We start from the raw sequence: 15,895 nt of genomic DNA on the forward strand, positions 1-15,895 counted from the left end.
ATCTCCGCATGCACTCGGCTGCCTGTTCTTGTGGGTGTGCCGTGCAAGATGATGCCTTCTCTCGATTGCTTTCATTTGAGCCACACTGTTTCTGTCTCTCCTCTTCTGTCTTCTTCCTCCTGCTGGCAGAATGGCTTTGAGCCTCATTTTTTCTTTGAGGTTGACAATAACACCAATACCATTAAAAGGAGGCCAGGAAGCCACCTGCAGGTGAATAAAGCATGCCACTACTGGGGTTTTGGTCATCTCCTGCCTCATGGGTCAGTGTAACGTTCACTATTGAGATTCATGAAAGTGTCCTGTAACATGTATGTGTTCAGACAGCAGGATTTGTGGTGGTTACGGAGGGGTCATGGGGACATAGCTGCTGCACTGCTTCCATTAACCCAGGAGAGTCAAAATACCAGGGAGCTGTAAGCAATCCGTCTGATAAGCTAAATTCTGCTGCATTTTGAGACTGACACAAATGTTTTCACAAAGTTTGCCGATTCAGTATTTATAGTAGCATTACGCATAAAGGGAATCTGTCTCCAGGTTTTCGCTATTTAATCCGAGAGCAGCATGATGTAGGGTCCTTGATCCTGATTCCAGCAATGTCACTTGCTAGTTTGCATGCCATCATTTTGAAACCATTTTCTCTGCTGCAGATATAGCAGTGCTCAAATACGGGGATCTGTATAACCCCGCCCACACCACTGACTGCTTTCTGTGTACACTGCATAGGCAGAAAGCTGCTAATCAGTGGTGTGTGGAGGGGGGTTACACAGAGCAATTGACTAGAAGGCATGAGATATCTAGTCCTGTAGTGCTAATCTCCTGCTGGTAGCACACTGATTTTATTGAAACCGCAATGTACAACTTACACAACCTAGTAAGTGACATATCGTTGGAATCAGGCTTCCAGCCCTCAGATTACACAGCAAAAATTCCTTTTTACATTAGATTATTAAGAATGATCAGATGAATTAAAAAAAGAGAAGACTATTTTCTTGCTATGAAGATTAACTTAATCACAAAAACCACATTTCCACGAATTTCAGACCAGCCACAAAATGACCTGCTTACATCATTGCAGTGATCGTCTCGTTAGTTTCAGAGAAGTTAGCTGATATCACTCTTCATGCTGATTGAATTGTAAGAGCAGACTGGTTGCTTTAAAAGAGGACAGTGCTCAAAATCATAGTCTTCTGTTAACCATGGTTCTCTCCAAGGAGATACGTGCAGGCCACATTGCATTAAAAGGGCTTCACCGGTCAGGCTGCTTGTAAGATTGGCCCTACATCAACCATTCATTGGATCATCAAAAGCTTCAAAGAGAAGTTCAGTTTCTGTAAATAAGGCTTCAGGGTGCCCAAGAAAGTCCATCCATGACCTTCTTCTAAAGGGGTTTCCTCTACGGGATTTGTTGAACGTGCAATGCTCGCTCAAGAATGGCAGTAGTCTTCTGAATGCAGAGGCAAAGGGTATAAGAGGCTTGTCCATGTCCAGAATGGCCTCAAAGATGCCATTCCTCTCCAAGAAAACTTAAAGAGCAATCTGACCTTCAGCAAGAAGTTCAGGGATTGGCCTGCAGAGGATTGGGGTAAAGTTATTTTTCCCTTCCCCATGACAGCACCGCACATTAAGAGATGGTATCCGCCCTCAGGAACAGGAAACCTGTAACAGAGATAAAAGAAGGGGGCGGCCCCTCTCTCCTCAGTTTTGGTTTCCTGTTCCTGCAGGCGGATGCCTGTACAGAAATACCTCCGGAGGGATTCCCCTCTGATGTTGCCGGTCTGAAGGCCAAGGTCTGGGAGGGGGCTGCAGCTGGGCGCAGTGTTGTGCGTCTGTGATCCCGGCCTTGGGGAGCTGTCTGGCCGCGCTTGTCCCCTTCCTGAACTCCCCGGCGGCTGCTCCTGTCGGGAGGCTGAGCCAGGGTGCAGGCGTGCCCATCACGACACTGGCGCCGACTGAATGGGTGACGACTTCCGGTCATGCCGGAGGTGACGTCACACGCCGGAGTGAGAGGGTGTGCTGGACGCTTCCAGGCGGAAGTTGTTCTAGGAGCACGCACACCGCGCCACTCATATTAAAACAAGACAGCGCACAGTAACCAGCGGTGAGCAGCCTCAAGCATGGCGGACCCCGCTGCAGATGGACGCGCACCAGAGGAGGACCGACAGCCCCTTGTGGTACTCGTGGGTTCGGTGGGTGAGTGCCTTTGTAAGGTGAAGCACACTATTACTGACGGCCCTATCTCATGTTTATATTATAGGGTAGAAAGGCCACCACAAAGCAGAAGAATAGGGTGTGTGCGTTATGCAGGGAAACCCTCCCTAAAACATACGAAAAACGGATCTGTCGGCCATGTATTGAAAAAACAGTACCCCATCCCTACTCCAGAGCATCATTAGGGATGAGGTGAAGATGTCAGTAAAAGAGCAGTTAAAGGAACAATCAGGTCTGAAAAAACCACCCCTCCCCATACCTCTGAAAAAAACCAAAGCTCTGATATAGACTCAGAGGAAGAGCTGGGAGAATTAACCCCCTCCGACATATCAGATCTAGACTCATCGGATGAGGAGTGTGGCCACCCTTATTTCTTATCTGAGAATATTGGGGAATTGCTAAAATCGGTTAGGTCCACTATGGGGGTTGAAACGCCCAGGGAACAACGCCCTTACAAGACTCTGTTTAGCAATTTAGAAGGAAAAAAACGTAAGTTTTTTTCCTTTTCATGAAAGCATCCTAAATCTAATTAAGAGAGTGGAAAAAAACTAACAAAAAGATGTCAGTACCACAGACACTAAACGCAAATATCCGTTTGACGAGGAAGTTTGTGATAAATGGGAGAAAGCCCCAAGATTAGATGCAGCCATCGCCAGCACATCTAAAGGGATAGCCTTACCATTTGAGGATATGGGTGCCCTAAAAGACCCTTTGTCAAAAAGGCTGATGCCTTGTTAAAATCCACTTGGGAGGCGTCAGCGTGGTCATTTAAACCAGGGGTTGCCGCCACTTGCACAGCTCGTGCTATGGTCAAGTAGCTGGAGGAATTAACTGAGCAAATTAAAAATAAATGCCCAAGAGAAAGACTGTTAGAGGCAATACCTTCAATACAGAAAGCGGCAGGTTTTCTAGCGGACGCGTCGGTGGACTCCGTTTGATGTGCCGCCCATGCATGTGCTTTATCAAACTCAGGGCGTCGGGCATTTTGGCTAAAAAACTGGAACGCAGACTTCCAGTCAAAAGTAAAACTTTGAGCAGTCCCTTGTGAGGGTCAGTACCTTTTTGGGAAAACATTAGGTGAACTACTGGAAATATCTTCGGATAAAAAGAAACTGTTTCCACTTCCTCCCTTCTTTAAACATCGTTGGGGTGATACTCGCTCGTCCTTTCGAGGATCAGGAAATAGGGGTGGCCGTTGACGATCTGATGATAGGTCCATGCGAGGAAGACCCTGGAGGAAAGATAAGGGATTCCTCTTGAATAAGCCTCCCCCTAGATCAAACTCAAAACAGCAATGACGCCTGGAATCCGGTGGGAGGAAGGCTCCAACATATCCTCCATCAATGGGTGGCATTACCTGCCTCTCAATGAATAACAAATTTATTATCCGAGGGCCTGCGACTAAATTTCATCAGGCCCCCGCCACGAAGAGTAACATTCACTCAAGTGGCCAAGAAAAATCAGGCCGCACTAGAAAAAGAAATTCAGATCCTTCTATTATTATTATTATTATTTATATAGCACCTTTGATTCCATGGTGCTGTACATGAGAAGGGGTTACATACAAATTACAGATATCACTTAGGGTACCGTCACACAGTGGCACTTTGATCGTTAGGACTGCACGATCCGTGACGTTCCAGCGATATCGTTACGATCTCGCTGTGTCTGACACGCTACTGCGACCAGGGACCTCGCTGAGAATCGTACGTCGTAGCAGATCGTTTGAAACTTTCTTTCGTCGCTGGATCTCCCGCTGACATCGCTGAATCGGCGTGTGTGACGCCGATTCAGCGATGTCTTCACTGGTAACCAGGGTAAACATCGGGTTACTAAGCACGGCCCTGGTTACCAGCGTAAACGTAAAAAAACAAACACTACATACTTACCTTCTGTGTCTGTCCTCCGGCGCTGTGCTTCTCTGCACTGGCTGTGAGCGCCGGCCAGCTGGAAAGCACAGCGGTGACGTCACCGCTCTGCTTTACGGCTGACCGGCGCTGACAGTGCAGAGGAAAGCACAGCGCCGGAGGACAGACACGGAAGGTAAGTATGTAGTGTTTGTTTTTTTACGTTTACGCTGGTAACCAGGGTAAACATCGTGTTACTAAGCGCGGCCCTGCGCTTAGTAACCCGATGTTTACCCTGGTTACCAGGGGACTTCGGGATCGTTGGTCGCTGGAGAGCTGTCTGTGTGACAGCTCTCCAGCGACCAAACAGCGACGCTGCAGCGATCGACATCGTTGTCGTATCGCTGCAGCGTCGTTTCAGTGTGACGGTACCCTTACAGTAAACAAACTAACAATGACAGACTGATACAGAGGGGAGTGGACCCTGCCCTTGCGGGCTTACATTCTACAGGTTTATGGGGAAGGAGACAATAGGTTGAGGGTTGCGGGAGCTCCGGTTTTGGTGAGGCGGTAGCTTCGGTAGTGATGAGGAGGCAAGCGGGGTCAGTGCAGGCTGTAAGCTTTCCTGAAGAGGTGGGTTTTCAGATTCGGTCTGAAGGATCCGAATGTGGTTGATAGTCGTACGTGTTGGGGCAGAGAATTCCAGAGGATGTGGGATATTCGGGAGAAGTCTTGAAGGCGGTTGAGTGAGGAGCGAATAAGTGTGGAGGAGAGAAGGTCTTGGGAGGATCGGAGATCACGTGAGGGAAGATATCGGGAGATCCTTCTACAAAAGAAAGTCCTAAAAAAGGTACCTCATTCACGAGTGGTACAAAGGTTCTACAGCACTCTTTTCCTTACACCAAAATTAGACGGTTCAATGAGAACAATATTCAACCTAAAATCGTTAAACCGGTATATCCGGGTGGAAAAATTCAAAACGGAGACCTTAAGATCGGCAGTGAAGTTACTCAGTCCAGGGTGTTACATGGTGGTAATGGACTTAACCGACGCCTATTACCATGTACCAATCTGCGAAGAACACCAACAGTACCTTAGATTGGTAGTAGAAATAGCTAAGGTTCCCACTCATCTACAATATCGGTGCCTTCCCTTCGGGGTCTCAGTAGCTCCTAGTATATTTCCAAAAATAATATCGGAAATAGCATCTTACATAAGGAAGGAAGATATACTGCTGGTACCCTATTTGGACGACATTCTTGTTGTAGCGGACGACGACAAAAAATGCGGAGAGGCAGTCACAAGGGTACTAGAAATACTGATAAAATTGGGCTGCATAATAAACTTAAAAAAGTCAAGACTAAATTAACCCAGATTCAGGAGTTCCTGGGAATCCAACTGAATTCAATCGAGCAAAAATGCGTTCTGCCAGACAGAAAGATTCACTCAGTCATTCAAAAAATACGACAGGTACAGACGGGTCAACCCATCTCTCTAAGGTCCGCAATGTCACTTCTAGGGGTCCTAACAGCGACAATTCCAGCAGTCAAGTGGGCACAGGCCCATACAAGAGAATTACATCAAACCTTGTCCGAACAGTCGGTGGTTCGATGCAATCTAAATCGGAAAATACTCCTATCACCACAGGTACAAGAATTGTTGAAGTGGTGGATAAACACGGAAAACTTAAATGCTTGTACCATGGTCAATTCAAGACCCGGTAGTACTAACTACAGATGCAGGGCCATTAGTTTGGGGAGCACACCTGTCAGATCTAGTTCTACAGGGTCCGGTCCGTGGGAACCCTCAATGAGAACAGCATCCTCCAACCTAAAAGAGTTGACAGCCGTAAGGCGAGCACTTCTCCAAGTGGGAAAAAAGGTCCAAGGAAAACGCGTTACAATACTGTCCAACAACAGTACTACCATAGCATACATAAAACGACAAGGAGGAACAAAATCAACGTCCCTGATGTCGGAAGCCAAACAACTGTTCTAATGGGCAGAAAACAACATTTTGTCTTTGTCAGGAACACACTTAAAGGGAAAAGAAAATCTTGTGGCAGACTTCTTAAGTCATCATGTATTACACCAGGGAGAGTGGTCCCTGAACAGAGACGTATTTGGGAAAATCTGTGCTATCTGGGGCATGCCAGAGATAGATTTATTTGCCACAAGAAAAAACCGACAAGTAAACAGGTTCTACTCCCTCAATCCAAGGGAACACCCGGAAGGAGTAGATGCAATGCTTCACCAGTGGAAATTTCATCTAGGGTATGCATTTCCTCCAATTCAATTAATTCTGAGAGTCCTAAAGAAGATTCGGGAGGACAAAGCGCGGATAATCCTTGTAGCACCCTTTTGGCCGAGACTGGCATGGTTCACATGGCTCAGACTTATATCTATCTCGGACCCATGGATCCTCCCGGATATACCAAATCTCCTACACCAGGGCCCAGTGCTACATCCTCAAGTGCACAGATTTCATCTCGCCGCCTGGAACTTGAGAGGGGACTAATACTAGCAAATGGTTTCACAAACTCTTTAGTAGACACGCTGCTCACCAGCAGAAAGGAAATAACATCGGATAAGTACTAAAAGATATGGGAAAAGTTGCTGGAATTCTTGGGTCGGAAGTTGTCCAATACGAGCCAGAAAGTCCCGGTAAAAGAAATACTGGAATTCTTTCAAAAAGGGCTGGAAAGAGGGTTATCTACTAACACCTTAAAAGTACAAGTCGCTGCCCTGGGTGCATTGTTCGACCAAAAACTTGCAGATCACCCCGGAGTCTACCGGTTCATCCGAGCCTCATTTGCAGCAAGACCCTCAAAATTATTACCTAAGGTGCCTCCCTGGGGATCTAAATTTAGTCCTAAATGCCTTAATCTCTCCTCCTTTTGAGCCTCTTCTATCTCTGAGAAAGCCTTAACGTTGAAAACCGTACTCCTGGTTGCCCTAACGTCGGCTCGGCGTATCTGCGAGCTGCAAGCTATTCCTGTAAATCCTCCATATACTACCTTTTTGGAGGACAGAGTGATCATAAAAACTGATCCGGCCTTCTTTCCAAAGGTCAATTCAAAATATCACAGCGATCAGGAAATAATTTTGCCCTCATTTTGTGCAAATCCAAAATCCCAGGGAGAGCAAGCTTTTCACTGCCTTGATGTAAGACGTTGCCTACTCCAATACATAGAAATGTCAAAATCATGGCGAAAGTCGTCAACCCTTTTTGTCTCTTTCCAGGGGCTTTTTCTTACTCTTCCTCAGGACAGACTCCCCCACTGAGCATAAGGGCTCACTCTACAAGGGCCATAGCCACGTCCTCGGCTGAAAGGGCAAATGTGTCTGTAGAACAGATTTGCAGAACAGCAGTATGGTCTTCACCCTCCACTTTCTTCCGCCACTACAGGCTAGACCTAGGGCCCTCAAATCTAGGCTTTGGTAGTAAAGTGTTATCTGCTGTTGTCCCACCCTAGGATTCTATTCCATTTCTTCCTCACAATGTGCGGTGCTGTCATGGAGAAGGAAAAAGAAAAAAATGATGATTACTTACCGGTAATTTGATTATCCAAAGCCATGACAGCACCGCATTAGTTCCCGCCCTATCTTGGTGATGGTTGTGTGATGCACAAAAAAGGAAAGAAAAAACCTCCATTAAACATAAAAGGTGTATAAACGTAACCTTGTTAAGTAATATACAGGTGTACTAATTTGGCGGTTACCTTGCATACTCTGAAACAAAAACTGAGGAGAGAGGTGCCGCCCGCTTCTTTTTTCTCTGCTACAGGTTTCCTGTCTTGGGGGCGGATACCATCTCTCAATGTGCGGTGCTGTCATGGCTCTGGAAAATCAAATTAACGGTAAGTAATTATCATTTTTCTCTCATGAAGCTTCCTTTAGACTGTTTGGGACATCTGGATGAATGATTGTCCAGAGAACAAAAGGTGAGCGTTACCATGATCCATGTGTTATGCCTGTAGTAAGTCATCCCAAGACCATTCATGTGTGCGGTTGCTTTTGATCCAAGGGAATGGACTTACAATTTAGCCTAAAAACTCTGTCAAGAAAAAAAAAAAAGGGAACCAAACCTCCTCCAAGAGCGACTTCTCCCAATCATCCAGAAGCAATTTGGTGATGAACAATGCTTTTTCTAGCGTGTTTGAGCACAATGTCACAAGGTAAAAGTGATAAAGTGGCTTGGTGAATAAAACATTGATTTTGGGTAAGTGGATAGGAAACTCCCCAGATCTTAATCCAATTGAGAAATTGTGGTGAATCCTTAAAAAGCGGGTGTAAAAACAAAAACCTGGAAATTATGATAAACTCCAAAGCACTGATTAGGTTAGAATGGGCATTAGTCAGGATTTAGCCCAAAAGCGGATATCCAGCTGCAAGGGCAAAGGGCAAGAAGTCTTGGAAAATAAGGGTGAACGCTAAGTATTGAGTCTCTGCATATACTTGGTGTATTTGTTAATAAAAGCTTAAAAAGTATGAAATGCTGATGGTTATACTTCAGGAACCATAGAAACCTTTCACTAATAGATCTAAAAACAATGAAGCAACAGACTTTGTCAAAAACAAAATCTGTGTCGGTCTCGAAAGCTTTTGGCCACAACTATATAAAGACTTTCAGTCATTACAATGACTGATACTGAAAACTACAGTAGTTGTGATAATCTTTCTTCTGGTGCCATAACTGTAAAGGGATCCTGACTGTCCCCAAGCACTGCTTCAGAGGTATGCCTGAAGGTTTCTGAATAGGTGTTTTATGAGTTTTCTAACACTGGATGTTTGAACAATGAACCTTTATTCTGCAGTGTCACATATCAGATCAGGACTAGTCCAGTGCGACATCTCTTCCCTCTATTAGTCCCGTCTTGAAATCTTCCAAACGCTGTTCCCTGGACTTAAGTGACACCCTTCATGCTCCACTCTGTTTGGTAGGACTGTTATGGAGGAAGTCCATCACACACAAGGAGGATTGATTAGCAGATCCGACGTAGGACCAGCACAGGGGAACAGATTCCCCCCTGATCTATGCCTGTTTGCCACTGCAAAACAAAGCTTCAAACACTGCAGTGTTAGCACATAAAATGCCTCCGTAGAATAAAGAAATCTGCACCCACACTGTGACAGTGTTTGGGAACAGTCATGGGACCTGACCGGTTCCCTTCTAAGCTCTCTATGTATATTGGCTTCAGTGACAGCAGTTCGGTGACTGGTGTTACCCCATGCATGGTGTTACATCCTTGTTCCTTCTCACGGTCTTTCACTTTATCATAAGGATGCCATTTATTCTACTTTTTTTTTTTTTTTTACTTTTAACAGAGTGATGAGAGGTCATCGCTGACTCCCATTTCACCCACTTTTCAGACTGGTAAGTTCATTCTGAATTGTACCTGCGAGGGTACATGTGAGTGTGAGGGACTGTTTAGGCCTTTTTATATGAAATTAAAGTTGACCTCACCACAAAAGGCAGAAATGTTTTTTTATTTTATCGGTGCCAAACATTTATTTGAAGGGGTTGTCCTAGTAGTGAGCACACACCAATAACTATAAAGTCGGATCCATGCAGCACGCGGTCTGAGCTTTCACCTGAGTGCTAGGCTTCCTTTTTGATATGTTTGTTTTTTCTGTATTGTAGCTTTGGTATTAATTCCAATGGAGCTTTAGGCTAGCCTTGGGGATCTTGGGGGATCTTTCATGCTGCAATCCCCCAAACTCTTGTTAGGCCTGGATCACATGGCTGTTGTAATAATTGGGTTCCGTGTGCAGATCTGTCTAGTGTTCCGCGTTGCGTGTAAATGCACTATTCTGCTCCGTAAAACAACACTTCTTGCCATTATATTTATTGTTCTGTACCAGAATAGCGCAAGCTGTGATTCTCTTTTCTCCTGGAAGGTTGTTCATGGGCTCCAGCACAGTTAGTCCGTTGTGCACTCCTAAATTTGGTTATGTAGTACACAATAGTAGTTTTTGTGCACTCTAGCATTAATGGTAAACATAGGAAATAAAACTGTTGTACGTGCAAGATAAATGCCTACGTACGATGTAATCGGTGAACATTATCTTTGCAATTATGATTGAAATCTGTGAAAAACATTTTTTGCAGTACATTTGTCCTCGCCAGCATCTGCTACATCATATCGATGCTCCCCTCAGCGTCCAGAAAGCTTCTTATTCCGGGCCGCTGTTCGAGAAGACGTCAAGAGAAGTAAGTGTGAGAGCTCGTTTACATTTATAGCCATCCGACTCCAGTAGGCATATTTGGCCCAAGTTTTGCAAGACAGAGGTCCGACGTAAGGAGAAAACGTAATCCGAAAAGTCCATTAGTCTTAAAGGTTGCCGTTCTGAATCCGTATGCAGATAAGAGGAAAAAAATCCTATCACCCATACATTGTAAGACACAATATTCATATTTCAATTTGACAAATTTTGTATTCATTTGTGAAGAATCGAGCTTCTGCCATTTTACTACTGTGGAAAAAGCACATTGACTTTCTATCAGATGGCTGCTGGTTTTGACGATGGTAATCAGATATGTCAGATTGTAGTAGTGATTTCTACATTGTCTTCTGTTAACAGGTAACACCCCTCCTCCTGCTTCTAGTGATTGTACAAGCTCCAAAATTAGGCAAGAGGAATTGGATGTCTCCGATCAACTCAGAAAGGTTTGTAACTGCAAAACTAACTACTATACTACATGGCACCGACGCTACATGCGGAGATTCAATAAAAGATGTGGAACAAAGATTGCAATAAGTCGTAATGTCTCTTCTGAAGAAGTCCTCCATTGACCTAGGTGCCTTCAGTTGCCACAGACCTGTCTCTAACCTGCCTTACCAGGAAATGTTAAAGCTGTTATTATCACAGTAGATGCCATCAGCTCTTGGCATATTTGATCCTTTGTAATCTGGGATCATAAATCTGAAAAAGCCAAGCGCTGTTCTCTTCTGCTCCATGGGGAATTAATGGAGCATCGGTTGAGCAAGTGCACAGTCACATTCCAAGTTCACATGGCGTTAAAGCAGCCCATTCAACACATGCGTTAAACGGGCTGTGTTAACGCAAGTGCTGAAATGTGATCGTGCTAGCGCAGATAGAGCTAGCAGATGCTCTATCTTTGCTAGCGGTGACGGACCCGGAAATGCTGCAGCCCGCGTCCGAGGGTCCGTCACTCAATGACGGCACATTGCTAGCACACCCCCTCAATGGGCGGCACGCCCTCAATCGCTAGCGATGCGTCCGACATAGAGCTTAATGGCAGCGTTAACAGACTTCATTATGCTGCGGTGTAACGTATCTGTCTAACGGACTGCCTATAACGTAATGTGAACCCATGGGCATAAAAGATCCCCGTTCTGCTGATCTTTGATGGTCCCAGTAGCTTCACTCCCATCAATTGATGCTTTAAATCTTTTTAACCCCTTTAAACAGCTCTGTGCAACTGATGGCACAGGTCTTCAGTGGTTTAGCTCCTTCCTAACAGGCATTAGCTTGTCATCCTGCCACTTACCTGAGCTACTGAATAAATGTCTGCTGGTGAAAACAGTACCTTGGCCAAACTGAAGTTCTCTTGGTCGGATGTGAGACTCTTAACGGCACGATGTTAACTAACACACTCCTCAGACCTAGGCCTAGGGAACACAGTCCTTCAAAGCTCTGCACATGTGGACAACTTCGGTGTAATTAGTCTCTAGAACCAGATCTCTGCCATTATAACATCCTCATACTTCCACATGTCAAAACATTGCAAGAATGAAATGTGTTATTGCACCAGAAGATCTATCACCACGGATAATGCCTTCAGAACTTTACTGAGGAAATTGCCCTATATGTAGGCCTCCAAGACAGAAATCACTGCCTTCACTTAGTTCAAAATGGTAGATTTATAAGCAAAAATCTTAGCGTGCTCCCAGTCCTTCACGGCTGACACTGGCTGTCCATAATGGTGCATAACTTTCAAAATGTCATTTAAAGACTTAAAGAATTTGAGCTCATATATGTTTTGGATAACTGATAAATGTTTTTAGGACTCGCTCTTAAAGCAAGACTGTAAGTTTGACACTTACAAAATAGAATATAACCAAATAATCATTTTTTTTCCCAGACTGAACTTTGAGTTCCTTGTGAGAAAAACCCATTACAAACGGTGGTTGTTGTTGACGGACACGCAGTGGCCCATAGAGATACCGGATGGGCATCTAAGACAGTGCTCCTTTTTTTTTTTTCTGAGACAGTGCTCCTTTTTTTTTTTTTTTTTTTTTCATTGTTCTATTTCAAGAAAGAATAAAGCAATGTTCCCATGAACATATTACAGCAATATTTTCTTATCTTTATTACATCCACTATTCGGGCTTGGAACTGCGGCCTTGATGCAGGCAGAAAACTAGAGCTAGAATGCAGTCAGTGAAACCTCCACAAGGCACCCCAGCATTGTAGTGGTCTTAGGACTCAATAGTTGTGGTCTCCGACTTGTCTTGCCAACTGCTCCAAACTGTAAAAGGTCGAACATAACTGCTTTAACTCTAAAGTTTTCCTTTTTTCCCCCCTTAGAATATTGAATCACGGTTAAAGGTATCACTTCCCACTGACTTAGGAGCGGCTCTCACCGATGGCGTGGTGTTGTGTCATTTAGCCAATCATGTTCGGCCAAGGTCGGTGCCGAGCATACATGTTCCCTCACCTGCTGTTGTAAGTATGCTGATATTGTCTTATCCTATATGCTAAAAAAAAAAAAAAAAAATGGAAAATAAGTGTTGTGCTTTCCCCAGTAACAGTCATTGTCTGTCTTCCATAGCCTAAGCTCAAAATGGCAAAATGCAGGAGAAACGTTGAAAACTTCTTGGAAGCCTGCAAAAAAATTGGCGTTCCCCAGGTAAGAAAACGCTGCCATTAAGTCTCTGCTGTATGAGAACACAATATTACATTCACTTTTTGTGTTATTTTAAAATTACACATCATGCATGCCTATTACTATTCTTTTTTTTTTTTTGCAGCCATTTTCTGTGGCTGCCTGCTATAGTCTATCTTAACATACATGAACAAATAAGTACAACTTTACTCTTTCGTCTCACATTCTAGCTTTTGTTATAACTTTTTGTTTTTCATTGCGACATCTACATCTTTCTATTTCTTTTTTGTTATGCGTTTTCAATCTGCCATTGTGAGTTAACATTGCCCTTTATCAAGCAAATTGTACATGTACATCTTCACATTAGGTTTAGCCCTACCAGCAGATGTAAGTGATAATCGAGATGGTGTGTAACAGATATGCCGCCATCAGAAGGATCTGGCAGCAGTGTATTCTTCTTTAGCCATGGAAGATGCCATTCTTATGGTGGAGTTGTAGAGTTCACTCTAGAAAATAGGCCGTTGCATCTGAGCCACATTGGACTTTTATCTCAAACCCCCTGTGGCTTTCCAGAAAATATTTCTGCCCATCTACTAACTGCTCCTTGATTTGTAGTCTCCTGCAGGGTGTTGGTACAAAACTGGAGCAAAATTGTCAGGATAGATTGTAACGAGTGATGAGCGAACGTGTTCAGATAAGGTGTTATCAGAGCATGCTCGGGTGCTAACTGAGTGACTGTGGCGTGCTCGAAAAATATATCCGAGTCCCTGCAGCGGTATGTCTCGTGGCTGTTTGACAGCCGCAATACATGCAGGGATGGCCTGTATGTTAGACAATCCCTGCATATGTTATGGCTGTCTAACAGATGCGAGACATGCAGCCGCAGGGACTCGAACATATTATTCGAGGACACTCAGCACACGAACATCTTATTCTATAACACCTTATCCGAGCATGTTCACTTACCAACAATTGTAATCTGTTCAGCCTCGATAATGTGGAGAACAAGCCAAAAAGTCAGTTTGGAGCCGTGTAATCCAATGGGCATAGCTGTGAAATTTCTAGGTAGTTCTGATGTCTGATTGGACATTTGTTTGTCATCTCTTCTTCTCTAACACCAATGTTTCCATATGGGATATACCCGGGGAGAGGAGAACATTAACTGCTTCATTATGTCCATTTTCTACCCTTCCCTTTGTCTCGTACTCTTGCCTAACTGCATGATGGTGTTTGCATGACTGACTCTGCTTTCTGTTTTTCCCTTCCTGCTGACCCCACTCTGGACAGGACAAAGTTTGTCTCCCTTCAGACATTCTCCAGCTAAACCTCGGCAGCGTTTCGGGGACTCTGGAAAGTCTCCTCTCCTTTGGAGACGGCTCACGTGCACCTGCTCTTTCCTCCCACCTCCTGGGCTTTGGGGTTTTCTACTGCACCCTTATGCTTCTCCTCTTCATGCTCTATCGCTGGTTTCTTACCTTCTGGACCCAGGTGTGAAGATACAGGGGTGGTCCGCTGTCTCACTTTGGTGGGGGTGGGTCGTTTTCCTGATCCTACAACTATGAATTCTCCTACAAACCTTCTTACTGAAGCACAATGGCAATGTTAACCCTTTACTGTGAAGTAATTGAGAGCACTAATCCGGGGCCAGTGCCCATGATTGCCCACGGATGCACATGCTACACCCTCTATGCTGCACACTCCGCTTTCAGCATGAAATAGTCAATGCTTTGATACCTATAAGAGATGATGGCTGACCAGCGTTACCTTTGACCGATAGGCAGTGTGGGGCACATTTAGGAGAAATGAAGAGCAGATGGACAGGTGGGATCTGGCTCGGTCGCTGATTTCTCAGAGCTCACTGCACCCTTCATGTGCCTTCATGTCAATGTTGCTAGAAGTTGTTTTCCCAGTTTGGTAAATGCATTCAGAGGACACCCTGGAATATCCTATACCAAAGGTTCACTAGTCTGACCGAAATGACGACTAACGAAAAAGGGCTGAATTTTATACATTTGCGTCAACCTGTTTTAGCAAACATCAAAAACAGGACTCAAGTCCAGGGGCTGACTGGCAAATTTTAGCCTGGGGGGCAAGCACACAGCAGTGGCCCATGAGTAGCGGCTCATCCTTAAAGGGGTTGTCGGATCTTATGCTACATGTCTACAGACACTATGTGTGAATCCTCATATCATGCGCTATGAAGATTCTCTGGTGCCGGCAACAGGTGGTCTTGTGACTGCAAGCATGCGATATATATATTCCCAGCCACATTTCGACTAGACTGTTTTGGGCCTTGTTCAATACAGTTGCATTAGGCCATGCAAGTCTGGTCGGCATGTGACCGCATGTATGCAAATCACAAACTTACAGCCACACACCCGCCAAATGACCACAGCACTGCCAGCAATGTGAGAAGCACAAGTCTGCAGTCCAAAGAATGACAGAGTGAATGCACCAATGGCACACACACACACGCACAGCCCCACTGTATAATGACAGACACATGCACAGCCCCACTGTATAATGACACACACACACAGCTACACTGTATAATGACACACATACACAGCCCCACTGTATAATGACACACACAGCCCCACTGTATAATGACACACACACACAGCCACACTGTATAATGACACACAGCCCCACTGTATAATGACACACAGCCCCACTATATAATGACACACACAGCCCCACTGTATAATGACACACACACACAGCCCCACTGTATAATGACAGACACACACACAGCCCCACTGTATAATGACAGACACATGCACAGCCCCACTGTATAATGACAGACACATGCACAGCCCCACTGTATAATGACACACACACAGCCCCACTGTATAATGACACACACACACAGCCCCACTGTATAATGACACACACAGCTACACTGTATAATGACACACAGCCCCACTGTATAATGACACACACAGCCCCACTGTATAATGACACACACAGCCCCACTGTATAATGAC

The 15,895-nt window shown here is 44.8% G+C and overlaps 1 protein-coding gene across 3 annotated transcripts in view; it reads left to right on the plus strand.

The window, feature by feature from the left end:
• The window catches only part of LRCH3 (leucine rich repeats and calponin homology domain containing 3), a 117,043-nt gene that overhangs the window by 89,239 nt on the left and 11,909 nt on the right, over positions 1 to 15,895 (plus strand). For 2 of the 3 annotated variants that reach the window (XM_069726995.1, XM_069726996.1), the window contains 5 exons: positions 9,383 to 9,431; positions 10,167 to 10,268; positions 10,640 to 10,725; positions 12,611 to 12,748; positions 12,855 to 12,932. In XM_069726995.1, the coding sequence (XP_069583096.1) occupies positions 9,383 to 9,431; positions 10,167 to 10,268; positions 10,640 to 10,725; positions 12,611 to 12,748; positions 12,855 to 12,932 (453 nt within the window). Of the gene's footprint in view, positions 1 to 129; positions 211 to 9,382; positions 9,432 to 10,166; positions 10,269 to 10,639; positions 10,726 to 12,610; positions 12,749 to 12,854; positions 12,933 to 15,895 lie in introns of all 3 variants that reach the window. The other variant, XM_069726993.1, reaches the window with a different exon arrangement.

Source organism: Ranitomeya imitator, chromosome 5, assembly GCF_032444005.1.
Source record: "Ranitomeya imitator isolate aRanImi1 chromosome 5, aRanImi1.pri, whole genome shotgun sequence".
Lineage (NCBI taxonomy): Eukaryota > Metazoa > Chordata > Amphibia > Anura > Dendrobatidae > Ranitomeya > Ranitomeya imitator.